This window comes from Oncorhynchus nerka, linkage group LG26 (assembly GCF_034236695.1).
Source record: "Oncorhynchus nerka isolate Pitt River linkage group LG26, Oner_Uvic_2.0, whole genome shotgun sequence".
NCBI lineage: Eukaryota > Metazoa > Chordata > Actinopteri > Salmoniformes > Salmonidae > Oncorhynchus > Oncorhynchus nerka.
In genome coordinates, this window is record NC_088421.1 from 40,726,234 (window position 1) to 40,736,233 (window position 10,000).

General features: G+C 47.4%; 1 protein-coding gene across 1 annotated transcript in view; it reads left to right on the forward strand.

The window, feature by feature from the left end:
* The window catches only part of LOC115119686 (BAH and coiled-coil domain-containing protein 1-like), an 18,612-nt gene that overhangs the window by 207 nt on the left and 8,405 nt on the right, over positions 1-10,000 (forward strand). Inside the window, exons 2-6 of the mRNA XM_065010964.1 lie at positions 2,850-2,937; positions 3,191-3,299; positions 5,767-5,866; positions 6,058-7,322; positions 9,859-10,000. The exon at positions 9,859-10,000 is cut by the window's right edge and continues 95 nt beyond it. Coding sequence (XP_064867036.1) covers positions 2,850-2,937; positions 3,191-3,299; positions 5,767-5,866; positions 6,058-7,322; positions 9,859-10,000 — 1,704 coding nt within the window. The remainder of the gene's footprint in view (positions 1-2,849; positions 2,938-3,190; positions 3,300-5,766; positions 5,867-6,057; positions 7,323-9,858) is intronic.

The window sequence follows — 10,000 nt, forward strand, 5'->3', positions numbered from 1 at the left end:
ATGGTGCTCCAGGCTAAGCTAACGTTACAGTTTATCTAAGACATCAGTGAAATGAAGCCTAATTATACACTGTAAACCACAGGGCATTCTTGGCCGGCATTCATTTGTGTTTCGCTGTGTAACTTATTCAAGCAAGCTTTTCGTTCCTGTGTGTGTGTGTTTGTGTGTTTTTCTTGGGAGGAAAGCTCTGCTGGTGTTTATTGTAAACCGAACAGGTGACTTTGCCCCACATTCTGATGGCATCCTGGTGCTACGGCTCAGTGGCAGCTGGGTCATCTCATAACAGACCTTAGACCACAACACACACACCACACCACACACACACACACACCACACACACACACACATACACACACACACACCTTCCTCCAAGGAGACACTGGTGGATCCTCTCACTTCCTCACACTTTAGTAACACACCACACCACACCACACACACACACACACACACACTGCTACATACATCCTCTCACTGCTACACACCTTCCTCCAAGGAGACAGGAGAGGATCCTCTCACTGTGTCGAGGACAACCTGGTGGTTCCTCAATGTCTAGGAGATCCTCTCACTTTTGCATCATTCATACTAGGAGGATCCTCTCACTGCTACTTTATATACTTTAGTAACCAGGAGGATCCTCTCACTGCTACTTTATATACTTTAGTAACCAGGAGGATCCTCTCACTGCTACTTTATATACTTTAGTAACCAGGAGGATCCTCTCACTGCTACTTTATATACTTTAGTAACTAGGAGGATCCTCTCACTGCTACTTTATATACTTTAGTAACCAGGAGGATCCTCTCACTGCTACTTTATATACTTTAGTAACTAGGAGGATCCTCTCACTGCTACTTTATATACTTTAGTAACTAGGAGGATCCTCTCACTGCTACTTTATATACTTTAGTAACCAGGAGGATCCTCTCACTGCTACTTTATATACTTTAGTAACAGGAGGATCCTCTCACTGCTACTTTATATACTTTAGTAACTAGGAGGATCCTCTCACTGCTACTTTTTATATACCAGGAGGATCCTCTCACTGCTACTTTATATAACCAGGAGGATCCTCTCACTGCTACTTTATATACTTTAGTAACCAGGAGGATCCTCTCACTGCTACTTTATATACTTTAGTAACCTAGGAGGATCCTCTCACAGCTACTTTATATACTTTAGTAACCAGGAGGATCCTCTCACTGCTACTTTATATACTTTAGTAACCAGGAGGATCCTCTCACTGCTACTTTATATACTTTAGTAACCAGGAGGATCCTCGCCAAGTCATCATTTTAATAAACTTTATTGATCTCCAGTAGTGGGGAAATGGCTTTAGTAACCAGGAGGTCATGACTGTCATTCTCACTGGCATCGTGGCTGCTTTAGACAGGAGGACACTGCTGCTACACACACACACACACACACACACACACAGTGCTCAATCTTTCTCATCTCTGAGGTCTGTCTGTCTGTCTGCTACTTTATATACTGATCCTCTCACTGCTCTCTCTCTCTCTTTCTCATCTCTCTCTGCTACTTTATATCTGATCTCTCTCTTTATATACTTTAGTCTCAAGTCTCATTTTAATAAACTCTCTCTCTCTCTCTGTCTGTCTGTCTGTCTTTCTCTCTCTCTCTGTCTCTGTCTGTCTCTCTCTCTATTTTCTCATCTCTCTGTCTCTCTGTCTGTCTGTCTCTCTCTCTCTCTCTCTCTCTCTTCTCTATTTTCTCTGTCTGTCTGTCTGTCTGTCTGTCTGTCTGTCTGTCTGTCTGTCTGTCTGTCTGTCTGTCTGTCTGTCTGTCTGTCTGTCTGTCTGTCTGTCTGTCTGTCTGTCTGTCTGTCTGTCTGTCTGTCTGTCTGTCTCTCTCTCTCTCTCTCTCTCTCTCTCTCTCTTTCTCATCTCTCTCTCTCTCTCTCTCTCTCTCTCTCTCTCTCTCTCTCACCTCTCACAAGCAGACAAGTATCCTTTAGTCAAAATCCTAACAGTGTTTCTCTCCCTGACACATAAGCATTTCTCAACTAGTGTTAAAGGTGGGTTTCCCCTAAGCCCAGTTGCGTAGTCAGTCCATCAGTACCCTACCCTTGGCAGCTGTGTCGTCCACTTTGTAACGTGTGTGTGTGTGTGCCTTCCGCTGTGTAGTGTGTGTGCCTTCCGCTGTGTAGTGTGTGTGCATGTCCGCTGTGTAAACAGCCGTCGGATAGCAGCTGTTCGTGATTACACCATACTTCCACTTTCTTGTCTTATTCCACTTTCTTCCAACAGCCATTCATGAATACCTCCTACACCAGGACCCCATGTTCAACAGCCTTTCATGAATACCTCCTACACCAGGACCCCATGTTCAACAGCCTTTCATGAATACCTCCTATACCAGGACCCCATGTTCAACAGCCTTTCATGAATACCTCCTATACCAGGATCCCATGTTCAACAGCCTTTCATGAATACCTCCTACACCAGGACCCCATGTTCAACAGCCTTTCATGAATACCTCCTACACCAGGACCCCATGTTCAACAGCCTTTCATGAATACCTCCTATACCAGGACCCCATGTTCAACAGCCTTTCATGAATACCTCCTATACCAGGACCCCATGTTCAACAGCCTTTCATGAATACCTCCTACACCAGGACCCCATGTTCAACAGCCTTTCATGAATACCTCCTACACCAGGACCACATATCCCCTGAGCAGAGCCTGAGGTCCCACTCACACATGTATGCATTCACGTGCGTGTATGTGCAGAAACACACACAATCATGAACACACAAACACGCAGTCACACAAACACACCACCAAAACACATACACATACACATTCCCGCCTATACCTCACACATCATCAGTCAAGGGACCCCTCTCCATGGCAACTGTAAATGAAAACATCCTGAAAGGGGCTTCAGTGAGTGGCGGATTCTGGGCCCTGGCTGCATTGTCAGGGAGGAGAATCTGGCAACCTGCAATCACAGTCCCCCCATTCATCTCCTCCTTAGTATTACTTCAGTCAGGATCTACTGCATCACAGCTTCCGCTCCTTTCAGCTGTGACTGGCACATTGGCATGAGATAGTGCTGCTTGGCGGTGTGGCACAGTGACCAGCCGTGTGTGTGTGTGTGTGTGTGTGTGTGTGTCTTTGCTGTCGGTCTGTAGTGAATCTGGCTTGACTCAGTGTCTGTTTGACTTTCAGGTCCTGGATGTTCGTCCAGAGACAGAGTCGGTGCTCTCTGAGGGGACGAGGGTGTGTGCCTACTGGAGCGAACGCTCTCGCTGCCTATACCCAGGCAACATACGCCAAGGTGAGAGATACTGGATCACATTCTCTGTGTCCACATTCATCCTTTTGTCTTGTGATTTATTTGATTCATTTAGCAATTGATTCACTTTGACTATTTGACTAACAATGCCTGTGGTTCCTCTCTAAATGTGTGTTTACGTTGTGCTGATGCAGGTGGTTCAGGGAGGAGGGGAAGCAGGGAGGTGTAATGGTGGAGTTTGATGACGGAGACAGGGGAGGATCTCCCTCCTAAACATCCGCCTCCTCCCCCCGGGCTACCAGATCCATTGTGAGTGTCACCCTGTCATCCACCTTGTATGATTACAGGGTTACCAACTATACTAGACCTTCTCATTATTATGAGACCTTATAAGAGACCTTCCAGTCACATTAGGAATCATGGACAATATCTTGCTGCATTTTAGACATTACTATGACTTTATTGACCAACTCAGGGGCCTTGACGTTAGTGTCTGCCCTATAATTGGAAGGTTGGTAGTTCGATCCCTAGCCAAGGCATAACAAAGACCGAAAAAATGGGCCCAATGCGCCTCTGCGTCTCTGCGTGGCACTGAGCATTAAGGATATAGATTTGGGGGTAAGGTCCTGCGATAGGCTAACCTCCTGTCCAGGGGGTGAACTTGTACAGCTGCCTCACGCTACAGAAACAGGAGATGGGCTCCTGCTCCTATGAGCCATTCTGGCTCACACTAGCCAAGGCTTGTGCAAGGCTACTTACTTATACAGTGCCTTGCGAAAGTATTCGGCCCCCTTGAACTTTGCGACCTTTTGCCACATTTCAGGCTTCAAACATAAAGATATAAAACTGTATTTTTTTGTGAAGAATCAACAACAAGTGGGACACAATCATGAAGTGGAACGACATTTATTGGATATTTCAAACTTTTTTAACCAATCAAAAACTGAAAAATTGGGCGTGCAAAATTATTCAGCCCCCTTAAGTTAATACTTTGTAGCACCACCTTTTGCTGCGATTACAGCTGTAAGTCGCTTGGGGTATGTCTCTATCAGTTTTGCACATCGAGAGACTGACATTTTTTCCCATTCCTCCTTGCAAAACTGCTCGAGCTCAGTGAGGTTGGATGGAGAGCATTTGTGAACAGCAGTTTTCAGTTCTTTCCACAGATTCTCGATTGGATTCAGGTCTGGACTTTGACTTGGCCATTCTAACACCTGGATATGTTTATTTTTGAACCATTCCATTGTAGATTTTGCTTTATGTTTTGGATCATTGTCTTGTTGGAAGACAAATCTCCGTCCCAATCTCAGGTCTTTTGCAGACTCCATCAGGTTTTCTTCCAGAATGGTCCTGTATTTGGCTCCATCCATCTTCCCATCAATTTGAACCATCTTCCCTGTCCCTGCTGAAGAAAAGCAGGCCCAAACCATGATGCTGCCACCACCATGTTTGACAGTGGGGATGGGGTGTTCAGGGTGATGAGCTGTGTTGCTTTTACTCCAAACATAACGTTTTGCATTGTTGCCAAAAAGTTCAATTTTGGTTTCATCTGACCAGAGCACCTTCTTCCACATGTTTGGTGTGTCTCCCAGGTGGCTTGTGGCAAACTTTAAACAACACTTTTTATGGATATCTTTAAGAAATGGCTTTCTTCTTGCCTCTCTTCCATAAAGGCCAGATTTGTGCAATATACGACTGATTGTTGTCCTATGGACAGAGTCTCCCACCTCAGCTGTAGATCTCTGCAGTTCATCCAGAGTGATCATGGGCCTCTTGGCTGCATTTCTGATCAGTCTTCTCCTTGTATGAGCTGAAAGTTTAGAGGGACGGCCAGGTCTTGGTAGATTTGCAGTGGTCTGATACTCCTTCCATTTCAATATTATCGCTTGCACAGTGCTCCTTGGGATGTTTAAAGCTTGGGAAATCTTTTTGTATCCAAATCCGGCTTTAAACTTCTTCACAACAGTATCTCGGACCTGCCTGGTGTGTTCCTTGTTCTTCATGATGCTCTCTGCGCTTTTAACGGACCTCTGAGACTATCACAGTGCAGGTGCATTTATACGGAGACTTGATTACACACAGGTGGATTGTATTTATCATCATTAGTCATTTAGGTCAACATTGGATCATTTAGAGATCCTCACTGAACTTCTGGAGAGAGTTTGCTGCACTGAAAGTAAAGGGGCTGAATAATTTTGCACGCCCAATTTTTCAGTTTTTGATTTGTTAAAAAAGTTTGAAATATCCAATAAATGTCGTTCCACTTCATGATTGTGTCCCACTTGTTGTTGATTCTTCACAAAAAATACAGTTTTATATCTTTATGTTTGAAGCCTGAAATGTGGCAAAAGGTCGCAAAGTTCAAGGGGGCCGAATACTTTCGCAAGGCACTGTACGTATTACTTATGACAGTGATTATGCAGGTGTATGTTAGAGATGTATTAACTCCCGCCTCCCCTTCCTGTCCCTCTGTAGGTGCGGAGTCGTCCCCTGCCCACCTGGTGTCTAGCGGCCGGGCGGCTCGGAGGAGCTTCAGTTTGGAAAAAGCTCCCTGAGTGAGAGAGTCTCGGAGAGACAGGCCAGCACAGAGCCTGCCAGGAGACGACCAGGTCAGACAAGATCATCTACATACGTGCTTTATATCCACTCCATTTGAAAAACAATTGATAGTATATTTAGCCTGATGGGACGCAGAAAAAGTGTGTGTCATTCATTTCTTGTAACCTCTTGATCTTGTAAAGGTATATGTAGTGTGAACTGATTGGTGACTTACCAGGCATTCAATTGGTTTCAATTGCAGGGAGACCCAAAGGTTCAGGGAAGAAGAAGAACCTGTCAGACAGCACCAATAAGAACGCAGCCCCTCTGCTCAGCTGGCCGGCTGTGGCTGTCCCCAGGAAGAGGGCCTGTGAAAATCTGTTCCAGCTCAACGGGACTCCCAGGAAGGCCCTGAGGGGGACGAGGGAGGCACACCTGTTCCCCCTGCCCCCGGCCCCTGTCTCTACACCGACCAAGGGCCTGTTCAGCAGCAGCTCCTTCGAGGTTGACTCCTTCAGCAGCATCGCTAACGGCTACTCCTCCTTCTGTAGCACCCAGCCCACCGGCATGTCCCTGGGTTCCAGGACCGGGCCCTATGTCCAGAGACGGAGGCCCGGCGAGGTGCCGCGGAGCAGCAGGAAGAGCAGTCAGGAGTTCCTGGTCAAACTGGATCACGAGGGGGTGACTTCACCCAAGACGAAGAACAGCAAGGCCCTGTTGCTGCTGGGCGGTGGCTCTGGGTTCGGGGCCAAAGGCGTGGGCGGCCTCCCCAGGCCTGAGGCCTACTCCCACCCAGTCCTGCTGGTCAAGGACAACAGGAAGGGAGTTTCTACCTCAAGGGCTGAGCTCCTCCTTAAGGGTGCCCCTCCTCCACAGAGGAAGGCTTCTCCCTCCCTGGCTATTGGGGAGTACGGTGTCGGCGAGCTTGGTCTCAGCTGCCATCGGGACTGCCACAGCTCCTACTCAGACCTGGACAATGAAGAGGAGGAGGAGAGGAGGAGGAGAAGGGGGGCTGCGCTGGCCACAGCAGCCTCTGGAGGACTGAGGACGGCGGGAAGCTTTCTCTCGCGCCTCTCCGTCTCATCCTCTTCCTCTGGTTCCTCAAGTTCGTCCAGCTCAGGCTCCATGTCCAGTTCCAGCCTGTGCTCCTCGGATAACGACTCGTCCTACAGCTCGGAGGATGAGGAGAGCTCCACGCTGCTGCTACAGAGCTGCCTGTCCTCCCACCATGGCCTGCTGCAGTCCCCTGAGCCCCCGGCTGCAGCCGGACCCCACCAGGGCCAACAGTCCTTCGTGGCCAAGGCCGTGGCCGTATCCAACACCAAGGCAGGAGGAGCCACCAACGACCACAGTGCCAACAACAAGCTTCTCAAAAGGAAGGAGTGTAGCAGCTCGTCCCCCTCCAAACCCCCCAGAGACCTGGTGAAGAGGCAAAGGGTTATCCCTGGTGATGCAGGACCAAGACCCAAGATGAACACGTTCCTACCGGGAAGACAGATGTGGCGGTGGTCGGGGAACCCCACTCAAGTGAGACACGGGTTGATCTTTCTATGGTCATTAAGTTTATGCCAATCTATTCCTGCCCTAACCCTCTCACAATCATCCATATCTTAGTTACATGAGACCCTAACCCTCTCACAATCCTCCATATCTTAGTTACATGAGACCCTAACCCTCTCACAATCCTCCATATCTTAGTTACATGAGACCCTAACCCTCTCACAATCCTCCATACAATAGTTACATGAGATCCTAACCCTCTCACAATCCTCCATACAATAGTTAAATGAGACCCTAACCCTCTCACAATCCTCCATATCTTAGTTACATGAGATCCTAACCCTCTCACAATCCTCCATACAATAGGTACATGAGACCCTAACCCTCTCACAATCCTCCATAGCAGAGGTACATGAGACCCTAACCCTCTCACAATCCTCCATAGCAGAGGTACATGAGATCCTAACCCTCTCACAATCCTCCATAGCAGAGGTACATGAGATCCTAACCCTCTCACAATCCTCCATACAATAGGTACATGAGACCCTAACCCTCTCACAATCCTCCATAGCAGAGGTACATGAGACCCTAACCCTCTCACAATCCTCCATAGCAGAGGTACATGAGACCCTAACCCTCTCACAATCCTCCATAGCAGAGGTACATGAGACCCTAACCCTCTCACAATCCTCCATATCAGAGGTACATGAGATCCTAACCCTCTCACAATCCTCCATAGCAGAGGTACATGAGATCCTAACCCTCTCACAATCCTCCATATCAGAGGTACATGAGATCCTAACCCTCTCACAATCCTCCATATCAGAGGTACATGAGATCCTAACCCTCTCACAATCCTCCATAGCTTAGTTACATGTGACCCTAACCCTCTCACAATCCTCCATATCTTAGTTACATGTGACCCTAACCCTCTCACAATCCTCCATAGCAGAGGTACATGAGACCCTAACCCTCTCACAATCCTCCATAGCAGAGGTACATGTGACCCTAACCCTCTCACAATCCTCCATACAATAGGTACATGAGATCCTAACCCTCTCACAATCCTCCATATCAGAGGTACATGAGATCCTAACCCTCTCACAATCCTCCATATCTTAGTTACATGTGACCCTAACCCTCTCACAATCCTCCATAGCAGAGGTACATGAGACCCTAACCCTCTCACAATCCTCCATAGCAGAGGTACATGAGACCCTAACCCTCTCACAATCCTCCATAGCAGAGGTACATGTGACCCTAACCCTCTCACAATCCTCCATACAATAGGTACATGAGACCCTAACCCTCTCACAATCCTCCATACAATAGGTACATGAGACCCTAACCCTCTCACAATCCTCCATAGCAGAGGTACATGAGACCCTAACCCTCTCACAATCCTCCATATCAGAGGTACATGAGACCCTAACCCTCTCACAATCCTCCATAGCAGAGGTACATGAGATCCTAACCCTCTCACAATCCTCCATAGCAGAGGTACATGAGACCCTAACCCTCTCACAATCCTCCATAGCAGAGGTACATGAGACCCTAACCCTCTCACAATCCTCCATAGCAGAGGTACATGAGACCCTAACCCTCTCACAATCCTCCATAGCAGAGGTACATGAGACCCTAACCCTCTCACAATCCTCCATAGCAGAGGTACATGAGACCCTAACCCTCTCACAATCCTCCATAGCAGAGGTACATGAGACCCTAACCCTCTCACAATCCTCCATAGCAGAGGTACATGAGACCCTAACCCTCTCACAATCCTCCGTAGCAGAGGTACATGACCTTTAGAGCTGCACTATTGACCAGAGATACCAACTACTTAAGGTGACTTTAAGCACGCCTAGACTGGTATTCAATCCAACACAATAATCAACCTGTGCACTGAGGGTGACTTCTAAAGGACATTTCTCCTTGAGCTGACAGCCACATAGTTTAACAGCCACATAGTTTACAGCCACATAGTTTACAGCCACATAGTTTACAGCCACATAGTTTAACAGCCACATAGTTTACAGCCACATAGTTTAACAGCCACATAGTTTACAGCCACATAGTTTACAGCCACATAGTTTAACAGCCACATAGTTTACAGCCACATAGTTTACAGCCACATAGTTTACAGCCACATAGTTTACAGCCACATAGTTTACAGCCACATAGTTTAACAGCCACATAGTTTACAGCCACATAGTTTAACAGCCACATAGTTTAACAGCCACATAGTTTACAGCCACATAGTTTAACAGCCACATAGTTTACAGCCACATAGTTTAACAGCCACATAGTTTACAGCCACATAGTTTACAGCCACATAGTTTAACAGCCACATAGTTTACAGCCACATAGTTTAACAGCCACATAGTTTACAGCCACATAGTTTACAGCCACATAGTTTACAGCCAACGTGATCTCCCAAAACATCAGGGAAATGTCTTTTAAAAGTTTATCGTATTGAACAGGACGTTTCTCTGAGTTGTATTGAATCCCGCTCCCTAGTTCCTAGACGTGACTGTGTGTTCTGAGTGTTCCTGTGTCTCCACAGAGGCGGGGGCTGAAGGGGAAGTCCAGGAAGCTGTTCTACAAGGCCATCGTACGGGGAAGGGACACGGTGCGAGTGGGCGACTGTGCCATGTTCCTCTCTGCCGGCCGGCCCCACCTACCCTACGTGGGCCGCATCGAGAACT